Below are 19,857 nucleotides of genomic sequence, written 5' to 3' on the forward strand. Positions count from 1 at the left end.
TTAATAACAATATACAGTAATATATAATAAAATAAATAATATTTGCATTGATTTTAAAATTTCAACTTTTAAACTAAGGGTTTATCTCATTTTTCACTCCTTAGTACATTTTAAATTGCCTTATGGTGTGATTTTTTTAAAAAAAGTAATACTTGGTCATTATTAAACTTTAATAATTATATACACATATATACATACATATATATATATATATATATATATATATATACACACACACATAAAATCTGACAAACATAAATTTATTAAGTCTTTAAGTTTTATTCACTAGTCCTTATTTAGACTGTAGAAACATGTCTGCTTTCTAAAACTTTTAGCAGGGTTCTTGCATGCTGTGAATTTGCAAACTCTTTCCCACGGTAACTTTAACTTTGAAGTAAGTCCACGGTCGTGTACTTTAATCTAGTGTTAGAGGATTTGTGCACGAGAGTGGTTTACGGCGGATTACAGCCATCCTCAAACAAGACTGCAGGGGGAATATGTCCTCCACTTCCCTGTAAACAGCCACAATTCATATCACTCACATCCAATGTTTTTTAGACCTGCGATGGATAGACAGACTGATATATGAAAGCTCTGTATATCCATTCTTTTATCATGTTTCTGCTTTCAAGCAGTGGCTGAACTGTAGACAAGCTTGACAATTTTTATAGTCTCTCTGTAGGATCAGTTAAGAATGCTTTGACAATTTCTCTGATGCATTTGAGAGGGAAATATAATTACCGCAGGATGAATTACACCTCAAAGGTTTATAAATATAAAGACAATCTAGTGGGTTTGCCCATGTGTGAGTGCAGTGGTAGAGGAGTGTCTTTCTACAGTTTGAGATCTAAGAGTTCACATGAAAGAAAAAGAGAAGGATATAAACAAACAGGCCTGTCACTGAAGGTGGGGGAAAAACTAAAGGCAAATAAAGGTAAGAGCAGTGCGTCTCTCCACAGGGAGGAGAATATTCATCTTCATGTGCCACAGAAACTGATATGGACAAACCGTAAGATGCACACACAATGTTTTCCCTATTACCTGTCTTCCTCATTCCCTTTTTTTTCCCCTGTTTTTCCTGGTTATACACCATTTTTTTTTGCCTGCCCCTGATCATAAAGAGCAACTTTAAAATGATTGTTGTTGTTAATGTTTTAATGGGTGACTTGTAATACAAACAAACACATTAACATTTTTATTTATATATATATTTTTTTTTATAATCTGTTAATCTACATTTGTGAACCCTTTCTAACAGTCTAGTTATGAAGTTATTAAACATTATTATAACTCTGTAAAAATGTTCTTCATGGTGGAGGAAAGCACTTTTTCCTCCACCATGAAGACAAAACACAGCATGAAAATTTCTGTGACTGTACAATGCACATGTATATTTAATGAGGTAAGCATCAAGAAGTTTACGATTTGTTGTCTACTGCTAAACAATTTTCCATAACATTTTAGCCTTGCATTGTTGCAGACTGTAAAGAAGCTTTAAAACATCATAACTGCAATTTTGCCAAAACAAAAGTTTATAAAAATAAAATACACTGCCTATAGTCGAAGACACTTCAAGAGATCCCAAACAGGGTCCTTCCTGTGTTTATTCCAGATTACAGACTTTGATTTATATGGCACATAAGAACCATGAAAGCATGAGTAGTACGTTCCCCAGTCTATAAAGTGTGTTCTAATCACTCAAAGATTACTGGATAACTGGTTAGGGTTAGGATAATGCGACTGGATAACTAGGCCAGCAGTACTGAATATCTACTTCAACTTCAAGTAGATAAGCTTGAAATGATTTCATTACAGTCGTCCACAAAGTCTTAACTTCTGAACATCAAGGGACAAATTTACTAACAGCTTTCACCAGCACAAACCGTCTTTTGGCGTTAATAGTACTGTAAGGATTTACTAAAGACACGCAGTGAAGAATTAACGCTGTAAAGGCGTGGACTCAGTTATTTTTGTACCTGACTCTATTGAATATGCACTTGTAGTAGTGTCCCTTTCAAAACCAAAATTTATGGGAGGAGAGTATTAAAATGAACCACGCAATGTGATTTACTAACATTTGTGCACGTCAGATTACTGGTATTTGCGCCATTATTTAATGCCCCCCAAAAAAAGCATGTCATAAAGCAGGCAGTAATATACACTGCTCTTGGTGGACTGCACTGGTCATTATGGAAATGATCTGGCTGTAGTTGTGTTATTTAATGTGTGCATTGCCAAAATCACATGCAGAATTTTCCCCTCTCATCGGCGCTTTTATGGAATTGCACTCCAGCGTTAAATCTGCCCCCAAATAAATGAATAAAGGGGCCTCTATCTATGTCGTTCAGTTGAACTTGCACTAAATTGCACATAGGAACATTTTTTATGTGTTCGTTATGTGACATATATATCTGGGGAAAAATATAATCAGATAATCTGATAAAGTATTTTTAAAAGAGGTAGCAACTTTTACTAAGAGCATAACCTAGTTCACACCGTAGCTTATTCTGGGCAAGAACAGTTCACATAAAAAGGAAGAGACAGATTTAAACATCTAAACATCTAAGTGAATAACCAAAGTTTGCTTTGTTTTTACATGCTGTGGAAATGAAAAGTCAAATAATGAAAAATCAAATAAAACAAAACAAAAAAATCTGATAAAAACTGCAAATGTGATTAAAGGTTTGCGCTTTGTAGAGTTTTACAATTTGGGCAAACATTTTTTGATTATATATCAATATGATGATAAAAGAATATTATTATGATGGGGAAAAGAATATTGATATTTATGATAAATTAATATTATTTATTACTATGATAAATATTTTTATATTATTATTACTATTATTATTATTACTATTATTAAATAAAAAATTCTAAACAAAATAAGAAATACTAGTGTAATATTTACACTGCAATTCAAAAGTTTGGGATCAGTAAGATTTTTATTGTTTTTTTTTTAATACATTCGTTATACTCTTGTACATTTGGTACATTGTATTTTATTGAAAATACAGAAAAAAAAACTGTAATATTGTGAAATATTATTGCAATTTAAAATAACGGTCTTCTATTTTAATGTACTTTAATATATAATTTATTCCTGTGATGCAATGCTGAATTCTCATTAGCCTTTACTCCAGTCTTCAGTGTCTCATGATCCTTCAGAAATAATTATAATATGCAAATTTATTATTAATGTTAGAAGCAGTTGTGCTACTTATTTTATTTATTTATTTATTTATTTTTTTGGAAACCAATACTTTTTTCAGCATTCTTTGATGAATAGAAAATAGAATAGCATTTAGAAAAAGAATAGCAATAGTAATCTTTTGTAACCGTTTTTTTTTTTCCCTGAAAAAAATGAATACTTTTATTCAGCAAGGTTGCATTAAATAGATAAAAAGTAATAGTAAAGACTATTTACTATTTTAAATAAATTTTCTTTTTAACATTTTATTAAATCAAAAAACCCTGAAAAAATACACACACACACACACACATACAATTATTTTAAGTTTTATTTTAATTTCACAATATGACCGTTTTTTGTCTATTTTTAATCAAATAAATGCAGGCTTTGTGAGTATAAGTGATTTTAAAAACAAAAAAAAAAATTAAAAAAAACGTACTGATCCCAAACATTTGAACGGCAGTGTACATAAAATATAAAAAAAATCATTTAAAATAATAATTTAGTAACAGTTATTATTACAACTGTCAAATTACAATACTAATATTTATAACCGTTATAACCTTAAACCATCAAACTTTTATTCTGAAGAAAAAAAAAAAAAAAAAAAAACACACAAGGAGCCCTTAAAGTTTCTGTTTTGTTCACAGCAGCTGGTTTATAAGCTTTGCTCATTACAAGTATGGGAAGGCACATATTGCATTCCTCAATGTATGTTTTAAGCAAACTCCAATCAGATGCAAAGATGGAGTTTGTGAGGAGCAGCATTTACTGTAAACCAAGCCACTTCAAAAAACTGCATATATGTGAACACAGTGCCACGCTTCCCTATGAAACATGACACATCACATATATTTATTCAGTTAAATTGCAGCCTTTGCAATTTGAAAATCACACCAAACCATATCGCAATTCCATTTAATTTTGACTAATCATAGCCCAAATTTGAACTAGGCTAGTGTTTTATACAGTATATAACATGAATAAACACCTCAGATTAAACCATTAACCTATTTAAGATTAATCACCGCTGCAAAAATGTGCTTTTCTTCCTAGCGTAACCAAAAAAAAGTTGAATGACCTAGTCATCACAAGTTTCACTGAATTATGTCTTTCCACTAACATCAACCCCTGGAGCCACACTTACACCTCCAGACAGCTCAAAGCCTCGCAAAAGAATAAAAGAAATAAAACTTCACTCTTGCCGCTTACATCTCTGAGCACACTAAACCGTCTCTGCATCAGGACCTCATTTCCCATGAGCCCCTGCAGGCGTGACTCTCATCATCACCCAGTGCTATGAAGGGGTCTATACAGCACAATCCCAGAGGACCACCCAGATCTTCTCTGTCATGTGAAAACCCGTTCCACCTAAAAAACTTCGAAACAACTGTAGACCTCCAACCTGGGTGTGATCCAGAGATGACATCGCAGCTATCCCATCACCCACTTCAGCATCTACTCAACATGGTAGGGGGTCAGAGCACCTGCTTTGATAGAGCTGCCGAGGCTTGCGTTGACTGATCTCAGAGCGGTGGCACCAGCCCCAGGGGTCTCCACAAACAAGCATGGGCTTATGTAGAGATCAATCTTCAATGCGGAGCAGCAGGCGCACTGGAGCAGATTACTCCGACACGCCAGCGCATGAGCTCAGGAGAATGGATTAGATATTCTGGGCCTTGAATCTCTGTACATTTAGCTTTTTATAGAGTAAGGCAGCATGTTCATAGGAAGTGGGTCTTTTCATTAGTGATGGACCGATATACAGCAGCCTCAAGAGCGTATAGACAGTTTTGGACACCTAAGTCACACTTACAAATAGGAATGTCACTGCATGAGATATAAAATATGAAATCAAGTGGCATCATACAATCAATCAGCCAATAAATCAATTAATCAATCAATAAAAAGTGCTTTTTCAAATCAACAAACATGCTTTTTCAAGCAAAAGATATCACAAAAGAAAGTGGTTGTTTTAGAGTTATTTATCATTTATTTATTTGTTTGTTTATTTAGAGTCAGTGTTTCCCCAGCCATTATATTAAAGGGGCAGCCCTTTTTTTATTTAACTTTAGCTGGTGAAGCTAAATTTTTAGCGGCCATTATTCTAGTTTTCAGTGTCACATGATCTTTTAGAAATAATTATAATATGCTGATTTGCTGTGCAAAAACCCCCAAACCCAAACAATTCAGCTTCACCAGCTAGTTAGTTTATCCTAGTCTTGTTTGCTAGCCTGGTTATATCGGCTTGTCTGCCTTCCGCTTGCCCTGGACTTCTTGCCTGTCCTGGATTTTACCCTTTGCGTTGTCATTTCGGACTCACCCCTCAAATGAACTCTCGCCTGTCTATTTGGATTACCCGTTTACCTCGTTCCTTGGATTACATTCGGCATTGAACAACCCTCGCCTGCCTTACGGATTACTCTTGTGTCTTGCCCAAATATACCTGTTTGCCAATGTTCGACCCTGCCTGTGTTCGACCATGTCTTTGTCTAATAAACTTTGCATTTGGATCCAACCACTTCCCATCTCCCTCACTCCGTAACACATTAATTTTGACATTAATTGTAGATTTTTCTCTGTGTGGAGATCTGATCTCATCATCTTCCAATCTGTCTGGAATGACATGAAGAAACAGAACAAACTGAGACAGACTAAATCCAGAAAAACTGTGGCAAAGTCTCCAAGATGTTTCAAGAAACCTACCTGCAAATCTACAGTACTGTTAAAAGTTTTAGGCACTTGTAAAAATGCTGTAAAAATAATGTCATGAAGAGATTTTCTTTATCAACTTCTGTTAACTAAATTAAATCAATATTTGCCGTGACCACCCATTATGTTTAAAGCAGCTTTTGCCCTAGGTGCACTTGCACACTGTTTTTCAGGTAGTTTTGTAGGTAGGATTCTTGGAGATTTACCAAAGTTTTCTTAGATTTAGTCTGTCTCAGTTTATTCTGTTTCTTCATGCCTTTCCTGACAGACTGGATGATGATGAGATCAGATATCCGTGTGGAGCACTGGCTGTTGTCAGACTCCTTGTGCAAACAAAAATCTCACTGGGTTATTACAATTAATGGCAAAATGAATGTTTGGAAATGTAAACTAATATTTCCTACTGACACACTACAGCAAAAGATAGAAATAACTGACTTAAAACTATTTCACCAGCTGGTAAAAATAATTTTGTTCTCAAAATTTTGGCTACCACTGTATTTATTATTTTTTAGTCGTATATGTCACTTGATTTCATATTTTGTATCTAATGCAATGACATTCATATTTATAAGAGTGACTTAAGTGTTGATTTGAACATTTTTGGACACTATTAACATTTATAAATATGAATGTCATTGCATTAGATACAAAATATGAAATCAAGTGGCATTTGACAATAAATAAACAACACTGATCTTTTTCTCACAACTAACTTTTGACAACTACTTTCTTTTTGATATATTTGGATTCAAAAAAACATGTTTGTTCGGTTGTGCTGTTTTTTTAAATAAATAAAATACAATTTGGTTTGATATTTTGTTATGTGTGTAATGTATAATATTATATATACTATTTTGAAAAACGTTTTTATTTACTTTATTTATTTTTTATTTATTTTTTTAATACTTTCATTTAGCAAGAAAGCACTGAATTGACCAAAAGTGACAGTAAAGACAATTCTAATGTTAGAATTGCATTTTTGTTAATTAAAAAAATTATATTCATTAAAGAATCCTGAAAAAATATGTATCACAGTTTCCATGAAAAATATTAAGCAGCACAACTGTTTTTAACATCGATGATAAAAAATGTTTTTTATTGCTCTTTTTTTGCACAGCAAATCAGCATATTATAATTATTTCTGAAGGATCATGTGACACTGAAAACTGGAGTAATGGCTGCTAAAAATTTAGCTTCACCATCACAGAAATAAATAATATTTTTAAACATCTATTTAAACAGAAAACAGTTATTTTACATTTAATAATATTTCACAATATTACTGTTTTTACTATATTCTTAATCAGATAAATGCAGCCTTGGTGAGCTAAAGAGACTAATTTCAAAAACAAAACAAGAAATCTTACTAATTTTAAACTTTTGAATGGTATCTATGAGAACAATCTACAAAACTGTAATTTAACATTTATCCAAATGTCTATAACACCAACAAACCTTTCTATCAGCTATACGAAAAATTAAGAAACTGAATATAAAACACTGACCAAAAAAAAAAAAAAAAAAAAAAAAAAAAAAGAATTTAAATTTTTGGGTGTACTATCCCTTTAAATCACCAAAACAGGCAAGCCAAAATGATGGAATTGATATAAAAAATACAAATACATCTTTGTTCATTCTAATTTGTCTTTCTTTCCTTCAGTTTGTTGCCCCATCTCAAAATAAAAACGCATGTTATACATGTACAGACTCACACGCAGAACCTCTTCACTCCTGAAGGCGATCAGGTTGTGTCTAATCAAGTTTGAGTGCTCCTGAGCCTGTTTCAAGTGTGTTGAGGGCTGAAGACCACATGTATATTTAATGGGGCGACGTCTGCTGCTTATCAAAATTATCAGAGTGTTTGAGAGGGATGATGATGAATGCATATGTTCTTAATCAACTGGGTCTGAAAATTCATCTAATGCTCTTCTACCTCTATGTCTATCATATATTTAATGACGTCAGCCATTAAGTGGAGAGGTGTGTGGGTGAAGGTGTCACACCTGTGCTGTGTAAGAAGTCACGCCAGCTGAAATGTGATGCCGCTCTGGTCTCAATCCCTGGAAACACACATACAGTAGACGTTTTAATAATTACATAATATTTCAAATATATTCAAAGGCCTTTCAAAGACAACTTCAATGTAATACCATCAGGAAACACACAGAATTAATAAACTCTACCTTGAGGCTGTACATAGATCTTCTTGCTCTCACATACCTGGAAAAAATGATCAAGAAATAAAAGTTAAACCCCTACTGGACATTAGTAGTAGTGTAAGATGTGCTTTCTTGACCTTCTAAACAAATTAATTTCCATGACTTCTCCACTGGTTAATTTTTTTTACTCATTTGAGATAATATCACTTTATGAATGACTTTAGTCTCTTTCACTGATATTTTATAAGGTTTTGTGACCCTGGAAGCCGTGCAGATAAAAATAAAACTAAATGTCAACCATGAAAATATCTCTTTTTATGATAATAGAGTTATCCATGTTCAAAGTTCATCTCCAAAACATGTCCTTGACTAATGTAATATCACAAAATATCTGCTGAAAAAAAAAAAAAAAAATCTCTGCAGCACCGCAAATCCATGATCTGCCTAAATCAATACCAGTCCAGAAAAAAACAAAACAATAATAATAAAAAAAAAAAAAACAATACAGCAGCAGGAAGGTAATAAAAAATATGTAAATGTATGGTTGAGATAAAGTGGATAATTTCACACAGAAGGAGGGGAAATTGGCTGGATGTTATCAGTCCTGGGAGAGGGAGACCCCTGGTGTGTATGTGTGACAAAAACACAGACATCCTGTTTGCCTTGACTTCCACATGTGTGTAATGTGTGTCTGGGGTTTCATTTGAGGATAAAACATGAAAATAGTGATTTTAATGCTGTGCTATTACAGGACTGAAGGCAGGATATTGCATTTTTAGCCGTTAAATCCTTTTTGTATTATTTATAGCATCAGCCATTGCAGCCACACAGTAGTTGTCTGTCTCTCTCCTTTTTTACTCTTCTCTAAACCATTAGAAATAAACACTGGCATTTTTATTACCTCATTTACTCATTATCTGTTTAATGTGCCTACACTTGAAGTTTAATAAGGACATTTTCTACTAGATTTTTTATTATTTTTTTGGCTGTCTTTACGCTCATTAAGGATGCATTTATTTGATCAAAAATGCAATAAAAACAATAATATTGTGCAATAATATTACAATAACTATTTTCCATTTTAATATATTTTAGAATCTAATTTATTCCTGTGATCAGAGCTAAATTTTCAGCATCATTACTCCAGTTTTCAGTGTCACATGATTCTTTAGAAATGATTCTAATATGCTTATTTGCTGCTTAAGTAACATTTCTTATTATTATTTATGTTAAAAAAAATTATTGTAGACCTGTAAACTCATTTCTTACCAAGAGCTCCTCTGCACGTTCTTTCAGTTTATCAGTGAACGCCACAGCAAACCTGAGTGTGTGAGAGAGAGAGAGAGAGAGAGAGATGAAGAAAGTGAGTTGACATGTTTAACATGTAAAGAAACATGAAAAGTCAGATTTCTGCACTGGTTTATGATAGCGAGGTTCGCCACAGTGGCTGCGTTCAAACGTTTTCATTTCACCGCAATTCCACACTTTCCTAGACATCAAAGCTGTCAGTGGTCGCCAAAAATCTGTAAATCAAACAAGTCAAGCCATGCAAATAAAAGCACTGCAATCTCTGAGTAACACTTGAAGCTAGGATGATGAAGAGGACGAAGATGAAGATATTGAGGTTTTTTCCTTTAAATTGAAAAATTGTTAAAAGTTAAATAAAAAATGTGACCTTGATGTTTCTGTTTTATGCTCCTCAGAACCTTAAAACCTCTTGTTCCCATTTTAAATTACATTTCACATCTCAGATTTTCAATGTGGTTCTGGCTTTTGAAGCTCTTTGTATTTGTATTATTTTACGAAAAAATAAAAGTCATAAAGTTTGGACTATGCCTCTGTCTTGCTGTCAAGCCTCAACCTAAAGCCGCCTTTATTCAAACTCAAAACAAACGCATACACGCGCATACATAAGACATAAGGTCTTCTTTGATTTTTTGGGGGGTTGTGCTAACAATGATTTTGAATAAGTAAAAAGCAGACAGAATGTTGTTATTTTTTTAAATTATTGCAACTAAACCGCAAGGGTTTCCTTACATCTCCTCTTCATCATCCCCTGTCCCTCGTCTCTCTTTAAGGAGATGTGAAGGTTAGTCAGTAACGGCAGCAGCAGGAGGTCTTCTCTGGGAGATGCGTTTGAAGTGCAAGGGCTCTTATCGTTCTTATGCTCCCCAGTGACAATTATTCCCTTAAGACTGTCAAAAGGGTGTGAGCCTGCCTGTACTAATCAAACAGATCACATGAATCTACAACACCTGGTTAATGAATTGAAACCATAGCTGACAGGCTTTGGATACAGACCCTGTCTTTTACAGATGAAAAAGAAGGAGAAATGCCACATAATACCTGATCCTTTCAGCCTTTTTGGGGTCAAAGGCTTATTGGTGTACTTGTCAAAAGTTTTAGATGAAATCTCTTACTCTCACCAACTCTGCATTTATTAGATTACAGTAAAAACTGTAATATTGTGAAATACTTTTACAATTTAAAATATATGTTTTCTAACTGAATATATTTTAAATTTATTCCATGCAAAGCTGAATTTTCAGCATCATTACTCCAGTCTTCAGCATCACATGATCCTTTGAAAATCATTCACAACATGTCATCCAGACCACTTTATCCAGTACAGATTTGAAGACTAATTAAAGACTAATCTTAGCAGAGATTAACAATATACTAGTAATCTTACATAATCCTCTTTCATATTGTTCACATACAAATAAAAACCCTTCACTTGCTCATCACTCCAGAACTTTACTACTTCCATAAAGCACAAACTTTTTGAAGAATGACGACTTAAGATTTTAAGATTTCTGAAGCCATATGAGTTTTTATGTGAGAAACAGAGATTAAATGTCCAACTGCATGGAAACAACCAGTACATTCTTTAAAAAGATAGTTCACCCAAAAATGAAAATTCTGTCATTAATTATTCACCCTCACGTTGTTCAAAACCCGTAAAACCTTTGTTCATCTTCAGAACACACACCTACCCTGCATAGACAGGAACACAACGGACACATTCAAGGCCCAGAAAGGCATTAAGGACATTGTTAAATTAGTCCATGTGACATCAGTGTTTCAACCGTGATGTTGTGGAGCCACAAGAATACTTTTTGTGCAAAAAAACCCCCACAAAAATAACGACTTTTTTTTTACAATTTCTTCTCTTCTGTGTCAGTTTTCAATACATGTTTTCTTTGAGCACCAGAAGCATTCTCGTACCTTAATAAAACTGCAGCTGAACCACAATCACATGGACTATTTTAACAATGTCCTTACTACCTAAAAAGCTCCTGGATTTCATCAAAAATGTCTTAATTTGTGTTTCAAAGACAAACTAAGGTCTTTGACCTTAGTCTTAAATGATCTTAGTCTCCTATTCTTATATGATCTCTTCTTTTGTGTTTCACAGAATAAAGGAAGTCATACAGGTTTGGAATGGGTCATGAATGACAGAACTATTCCATTAATTAAAGTGCCTTGCTAAAGTATTCATACCCCTTCATTACATACTTTTTGTTACATCAATCTACACTCCATATACCATAATTGACAAAGCACAAAACAGATTTGTGACAACTTTACAAATTTATTAACAATAAAACACTGAAATAAGCATATTGCATAAGTATGCATACCCTTAACTCAGTGCTTGGTTGTAGCACCTTTACAGCCTTACAAGTCTTTTTGGGTATGATGTGACAAGTTTTGCACATCTGCATTTGGCAGTTATCTGCCATTCTTCTCCTCACCTCTGTCAGTTTGGACAGGGGCTCACAGATATTTTCAGGTTTCTCCAGAAATGTTTCAGTGGGTTCAAGCCCAGGCTGTGGCTGGGACACTCAAGGACATTTACAGTGTTGTGTATAAGCCACTCTTGCTTTGTGCTTAGGGTCATTGTCCTGTTAGAAGAACCTTCTGCCCAGTCTGAGGTTCTGAATGCTCTGGACTGGCTATCTCTATATTTTGCTGAAAAACAGTGCCACAGCATGAGGCTGCTACCATCACACTTTACTGTTGGGATGCTACTGTGCAGGTGATGAGAAGTGCCTGATTTCCTCATACATGATGCTTCGAGGTTCATCAGACCAGAGAATCTTGTTTCTCACAATCTAAGAGTTCCTTAGATGCTTTAGTTGCATATTCCAAGTGTGTTTTCATGTGTCTTCACTGAGGAGAGGATTGAGTTTTTCCACATCGCCATAAAGACCGGTTAGGTGGAGTGTTGCCTGTTCTTCTGTAAGTTTCTCCCATGTGCATATATGATCACGGAGCTCACATAGAGTGACCACCACCTCCTTGGTCACCAGTCTAACTAAGGCTCTACTTCACAAATTGCTCAGTTTGGCCAGGAGGCCAGCTCTAGGAACAGCCTTGTTGTTCCAAACTTCTTCTATTATGGATAACAGACATTACATGCTTCTGTGAACCTTCAGTGCAGAAGAACGCTTTCTGAACTCTTCTGTGTTTTGACACAACCCTGTCTCTGAGCTACACATGCAGTTCTTTAGACCTCAGGGCTTGGTTTTTGCTCTGATATGCATTTTTAGCCGTTAGACCTTTTATTGAGAGGTGTGTGCCTTTCCAAATCATACTCATTCAAATGAATTTGCCACAGGTTAACTCCACTCAAAGTAATAACATCTACAAGTGATATGAGTGCTTCTGAGCAAAATTTCAAGTGCCCCAGAAAAGGGTATGAATACTTATGCAACGGAATCATTTCAGTTTTTAATTTCTATTATTATTAGTTGTTACAAACCTGTTTTGTGCTTATGTCATTATGGTGTATGGAGTTTAGATTGATTTAAAATAAAAAAAGTAATAACATAAGGCTGCAACTAAACAAAACAAGAAAAAAATGTAAGGGTATGAATACTTTCACAAAGCACTGTATGACTGACTGGAGCAGGGTAGCAGGATAAGCGTCAGCTTTCATCAAAGACAGTACATCTGACCTGGCTTTCCGCAGAACTTCCTCCATCACAGCCCGCTTGTGCTCATCTTTTACATCCTCGTTTACATCCGTCCCTCCAAACACCACTCCGAACGGCACTCCAACATCTGCAGAGAAATGAAAATTCACAACAAAGGCATAAATCCCTTATTTCACTTATTCACCTACTCTGAAGTTCAACTTTTAAATCCTTAGAGTGAGGCAAAGTCTCTGAGGCATGAAACAGTGTGTTTATCTTGCCAGAGGCGAAAGTAGTCAACCATAGACTGGACATTTCGGGCAATGACTAAAAAAAATGGCCGTATCTGAGGATGGTGAGAAAGAAGTAGCCTTCAATCTGAATAAGACATTTTATAAGTACAGTAAGGATGCAGAATTTATCAGTCAACAGTCAGTTTTCTAAATTAACACCACAAACAGACAGAAGCAGCACAAAATATCATATGTGACCTTGGACGACAAAACAAGTCATAAGGGTATTTTTTTTTTAATTGAGATACATAATTATATGTATTTTATTAATCATATACATCTGAAAGCTAAATAAATAGATACAACTATTTGAAAATCTGGAATCTGAGGTTAAAAAAATAAATAAATATTGAGAAAATTGCCTTTAAAGTTGTCCAAATGAAGTCCTTAGCAAGGCATATTATTAATAAAAAATTAAGTTTTTTTTTTATATATTTAAGGTATGATATTTCCAAAACATGGCCTTTACTTAATATCCTAATTATTTTATTAATTTTGACCTATACAATGTATCTTTCGCTATTGCTACAAATATACCCATGCTACTTAAGACTGGTTTTGTGATCCAGGGTCACATATGATAAAATACTACATAAAAATACTGTAAATGTTGGGGTTCCACCATACAGTAATGGCCACAGATGGTAATACCATGGTACTCTGGTATACACTATGGTAATAAAATGATTACCATCTTTATATGCCATAATATTGCAAATAATACCATAGTGCATGATACAAAAAACACAGTAATACCATGGTATTTTTTGAACATGTGGAATTTTAGTCATGACATAAAAAAAAACTTACTGGCTACAAATATGTATCTAAATATAAGGCATCGTTAATTAAATGAAAAAATAATCAACTGTAAGGGTGCATGAATGTTAAAATGACTGACATTAAAAAGCCAAGAATTACTAGCATATTACTTTGTGTGTGTAAGATCATTTCAAAGTTAATATAAACGTTATGAGTCGATACTAGAAATAAAATACTAATAATGCCTGATAACTAATATGGTATCAATATAATGTGCTTCCCAAAACAAAATACTGCTATAAAACATATTGTTTAGTGTGCAAGTAGCTACTTCCACTTCATGTATCACCAGTAAACTCATTGTAAATTGTGTGACAGAGCTCTATAGTGGACAGTAACACTAATGAGACAAGATAGATGTGTGTGCAGTATGTGTGTGTGTGCATGCTAGGCTCTGTGGTGCTCCACCTCAGTATAAAATCAATTGCATCTACGAGATGCTCTCACTAATATGGTGAAACCAACATATGCATGCCGTATATTTTTTTTTGAGAGGCCGCGGGATGTGTCACCTAAAAGAAGCCTGCCTCCTTTGAAAAGATGAATGGCCAGCGCAGCTTCGAACCGCGGCTCTTGCGTCATCAGGGATGATACATCAGAAGCAGAACTGAACTCTCTTGTATCACACAGTACACAAGCATGTCCTGCAGCCACGATATGATTCCTGCAACCCAAACACACACACACACACACACACACACACACACATACAGTATAAATCAGCATCTCTGTAATAAATTGGCTTTGATCTGTTCGTCAAGAACAGCCTCTACAACTCTGCTTATATCATAGTACAGTTATGTAATACCATACTTTAATATATCATAGTATTTCCAAGAATACTATGAAATTACCATGGTACATGCCCAAAACATGGTACATATTTGTACAACAGCGCCAACAGAAACAGCTTGCTGTATGTGCATTATGCAGTGCATTACGTGACTTAATGAGGTATAATATCTACACATTGATTTAAGATGCTAAATCGCTTCAATTGAAAATTGATCGCCTTACAGGGTTAATACTACTAGGATAAGCTCTGCTGTTGACTTGAGAATCAATAGAGGACTGTGATACTTCCTGGTTTCGCTAGTGAAAAGGCAATGTTACCTTATTCTTTCAGCAGTGGTACAGTTCCCTGTTTTGGGACTGTTTGGGGCTAAGAAGAGCACGCGCATTTCAGCGTGTGACGATAAAATGCTGACGCTAATAAACAATGAGAGCTCGCCTGCCAGCAGACGGACAATGCGCTACTCTCTTGACCCGACTCTGTTAATCTCATGCTGTCACGTCAGAGCACCAGCCTCCCGGACACACGCGCGTACAGTTTATTTTAGTACTAGTCCGCTTGAAATCAAGACCCTCCGGAAACACGGAACTATAGTGTGCGAAACATTGAAAAGATAATATGTGGCACCCAGTCATATTTAAATATATATGTATGTATATTAACAATTTAAAGTGTAGCCGAGCTGTGTGGATTGTGTAGCAAGCCATTGAAATGTTACATGTAAATTATAGCCTACAATGCTGTGTAATGTCCTCCAAAAATTATATTAAATTTATAAATTTATAATTAAAATTTTAAAATTATATATTATATACATATATGTGTATATATATATATATATATATATATATATATATATATATATATGTATGTATGTGTGTATATATATATATATATATATATATAAACAAGGCCCTCCACAAATACCTTGGTAAATATGAGCGAAGGCAGCTGTGGTAATAAATCTGCATTGTTTATCCTTTTGATATTTAATTCCAAAAATTCATGTTCAAAATGAAAGTTCTAACCTTTCATTTAAGTAAAACAATGGAAATTGGGGGGGAAATCTCATTAAGAAATACAAACTATTTATCTATAGTTTACGTTGGTCACAATTATTGACAGAAATTCTAATGAGTAAAATATCTCTGAAATATATTCCCATTCATATTTACATTTTTTAGCACACCTGGGTGGAGCTAGGAGCATGAAACTGTCCAGCCATAACGTCCTGTTGCACAGGATTTTAAATATAAGGAACACAAAGGCCAAATTCCCTTAATTGTCCATCACAAGTAGTAAAACCAAAAGACATAGTTCTGGTGTGCGGAACAAGATTGCTGAGCTTCACAAAATAGAAAGTGGCTTTAAGAAAAGAGCTAAAGCATTGAAAATCCCCATTTCCACCATCAGGGCAATAATTAGGAAGTTCCAATCAACTAAAGGAAACAAATCTGCATAGAAGAGGACATGTGTTTATATCGTCATAATGAATGGTGAGGAGGAGACTTTGAGTGGCCAAAGACTCTCTAAGGATCACAGCTGGAGAATTGCAGATATTAGCTGAGCCTTGGGGCCAGAAAGCCAAAAGAAAAAATTCAAATAGCCCCTTCATCACCACATGTTGTTTAGGAGGGTTTCAAGAGAAATCCTGCTCGCTTATCCAAAAACAACTTCAGCATATTTAGTTGTCAGATACGACTAGAACTTCAAATGCGACTGGCTTCTGTGGTCAGATGAAACTAACAAAAAAAAGAGCTTTGGCAGCGAACACTCAAGATGCATTTGGTGCAAACAGTGATATAAGTACCCCAAATAAATGCTGGATCTTTAATGTTCTGGGCCTATTTTACTGCCAGAGATCCTGGACATCTTGTTTAGATACATGGCATCATGGATTCTATCAAATCTAAACCTGACTGCCACTGTTAGAAATCTTATAATGGGACGTGTTTAGATATTCCATCAGGACAATAATCCAAAACAAACACAAAAATGTGTCACTGAGGACAAAATGAAGTTTCTGCCATGGCCGTCCCAGTTCCCTGATCTGAACCCTTTTGAAAATGAGTGGGGTCAACCAAAGAGGAGAAGCACCAACATGGAACTGGGAATCTGAAGAATCTGGAGAGATTCTGTATGAGGGAATGGCCTCTGGTCTCTTGTTAGGTGTTCTTCAAACTCACCAGGGATTATAGGAGAAAATTCAGAGCTGTTATCTTGGGAAAAGGACTTTGCAGTAATTGGGTGCCAATGATTGTGACCAACGTGAACTAGAGAAAAACATTTACTTCATAATGAGATTTTCCCCCCCACTTTTTATCTTTTTTCTTCAATGAAAGTTTAGAATTTTGTGATTTTTTTTTTTTTTTTTAATGAAAGATCAAAAGTGTAAACAATGCAAATTTATTTCCATAGCTACCTTTGCTCATATTTACCAAGGGTGCCAATATTTGTGGAGGTCACTTTAATTTTTTGTAAAACGTCCTTTTACTAAAATATATATACTGACAGTCAAAGGTTTTTTTTTTTTTTCTTTTAAAGCTCAACAAGGTTGCATTTATTTGATCAAAAATGCTGTAAAAACAGCAATATTGCTGATTACATGTAATTTGATTAAATTATATTTTAAAATTTATCCGACATTATAAATGTCTTTATCATCACTTTTGATGGTAGTGTAGTGTATACATATATCTTCTTTGTCACTCATACATATTATAGTTTGCTTAGTAGTAAGTAACAACAAACACATAACTCAAGTCTTGTAGCTAGTTCTCATGAGAGAGAGGAGCTGTGAATGAGCGACGTGCTGACTTTCATAGTGTTATCATGCCACAGCAAATTGCCACTGGCATTTCCTTATAGTACAGACCGTTTGAAATTGAGTTCATGAATTTCATACATTTTAATGGGTCTGAATGAGGAAAGAAGGCTAAAGTTGTGAAAGTTTTATTCACCTCTTGATCCTTAAAAATCTGTCAGCTATATGAAGCCAAGCAGCTCCAGCAGATCCGTGTGATCTGTCAGTCTACATGACTGATGCTCAAACACTTTTTTACTTTTGATCAATTTAGTTAATGAGTTCAAAGGTTCAGGTTGATTATTCATGGGAATAATTAATGTTGATGACAAGCAGTGATGTTGGAAAATATACAATGTGTATACATACAACATTGTTTTTTCTACTGTAAAAAATGAATCATGGGTCTTCAAAAATCAAGGTGATAATTAAAAATAGAATAGTGAAAAAAAAAGAAATTATGGTTCAGTGTTGTATAGAAAATATTGAGAACTTTTCACTAATAAAACCAAGATATATGATTTCCTCATTTTTTAAGGAAACTTAAGCAGTTTTGAGGCTTGAATTGTGGAACTGAAAAAATTTAACTGAAAAAAAAAAAAAAAAAAAAAAAAATATATATATATATATATATATATAGTAAATAAAGCTACTTATTTATTTGAAATGAATTAGCTCAATTTTGCAGTTTTATTTTGGCGGTGGTATTAGTTCCCAGCATGCTTTGCATATGGCTGATATGATGAGTAAATATTGAGTAAAAGAAAACATCTCTTAATGTTTAGTGTATAGTTTTATGTTTGACATTTGAAACAGTGTCTGTTTAAGTTGTTTAAGTTTCTATTGCTACCATTGTGCAGAAGAGTAGAGCTTATGGTTATGAATAACTGCATTTACTTTTATTATTAGGCATGATGCTTTGCTCAATGAGCAGTTTGTTAGTGCAGTAACAGTTTTTTACTATCTGAGCTGTTTTGCTTTATACAGTGTTTTAACTGTACAAACTATCTTATAGTCAAATACAAACAGACCTTACTCAAAATCATAGATTTTTCAGTATCAGTTAAGTAGTTTAGGAGATTCTATGTGATGTCAGCATATTTTTTTAAGACTTGTAAGACTTGAAATGTTTTTAAGGAAGTCTCTTATGCTTATCAAGGCTGCATTTATCTGATCAAAAAATACAGAAAAAAAAACAGTAATATTGCAAAATGTTATTACAATATAAAATAATGGTTTTTATTTTACTATACTTTAAAATTTAATTTATTCTTGTGATGCAAAGCTGAATTTTCACCAGCTGTTACTCCAGTCTTAAGTGTCACATGATCCTTCAGAAATCATTCTAATATGCTGATTTATTATAGAAATATCAGTGTTGGAAGCAGTTGTGCCACCGAATATTTTTTTGGAACGTCTGATTCGTTTTTTTCAGGATTCTTCTATGAATAACAAGTTAGAAAGAACAACACTCATTAAAAATATAAATCTTTTCTAACAACGTAAATCTATGCTATCACTTTTTATTAATTTAACACAACCTTGGTGAATAAAATATTATTTATATATATATATATATACCAGAGATGTCTTTTTTCCCACAGTGAATTAAAACACATCGCAGAAAGGGTGTAAATAACCCACTGATCAATATTCTCTATTACAGATCAGTGGAATAACCATAAACTAGCCGTATTTAAACGTACATGACAGGCAAGGCACCCAGGAAGTTTATGTGCAGAGATGATTGGCTTCAAGACTAGCCAATAGAATAAACCCTTTCTTCCCCCTTTATCCAATCAATAGTGGTCTTTGGCTTTCTTGCCAGTTGATTGACGCTTAAATCTACGATTTGTATACAAAACGATTGACCTGATGCTCTTCACTAGCACACGATAAACTCATCCAGATGGTATTGAGATCTGTTGAATGCGCTGTGGGCGCGTCACATTGACGCTTTTGAGTGAACCCGGTGTCACGCGGTAGTATTGTGACTTGCTGTTTACGCTCAGAGCAGACAGCTAAACTTTATACCGTGAGACTTTTAGCAATTTTAAGCTGGTGTTTTTAAAAACATGCGTCTCGAGGATATTGGTAGACACGTCGCGGGCTGAACAGCTAAATGTGGAGCAGTGCTAAGTGTTCAAGAACGGTATG

At 34.3% G+C, this 19,857-nt stretch overlaps 2 protein-coding genes across 2 annotated transcripts in view; one reads left to right on the top strand and one right to left on the bottom strand.

Moving 5' to 3' along the window:
• Positions 1–15,412, bottom strand: part of glt1d1 (glycosyltransferase 1 domain containing 1) — a 45,642-nt gene extending 30,230 nt beyond the window's left edge. The window contains 6 exon segments of the mRNA XM_051118068.1: positions 7,912–7,968; positions 8,092–8,128; positions 9,337–9,388; positions 13,032–13,137; positions 14,617–14,768; positions 15,218–15,412. Of these exon segments, the coding sequence (XP_050974025.1) occupies positions 7,912–7,968; positions 8,092–8,128; positions 9,337–9,388; positions 13,032–13,137; positions 14,617–14,768; positions 15,218–15,285 (472 nt within the window). The 5' untranslated portion in view covers positions 15,286–15,412.
• Positions 15,413–19,684: 4,272 nt separating this feature from the next.
• The window catches only part of slc15a4 (solute carrier family 15 member 4), a 78,175-nt gene continuing 78,002 nt past the window's right edge, over positions 19,685–19,857 (top strand). Inside the window, exon 1 of the mRNA XM_051117113.1 lies at positions 19,685–19,852. The gene's annotated coding sequence lies outside the window, so the exon portion shown is untranslated. The remainder of the gene's footprint in view (positions 19,853–19,857) is intronic.

Source organism: Labeo rohita, chromosome 8 (assembly GCF_022985175.1).
Source record: "Labeo rohita strain BAU-BD-2019 chromosome 8, IGBB_LRoh.1.0, whole genome shotgun sequence".
Lineage (NCBI taxonomy): Eukaryota > Metazoa > Chordata > Actinopteri > Cypriniformes > Cyprinidae > Labeo > Labeo rohita.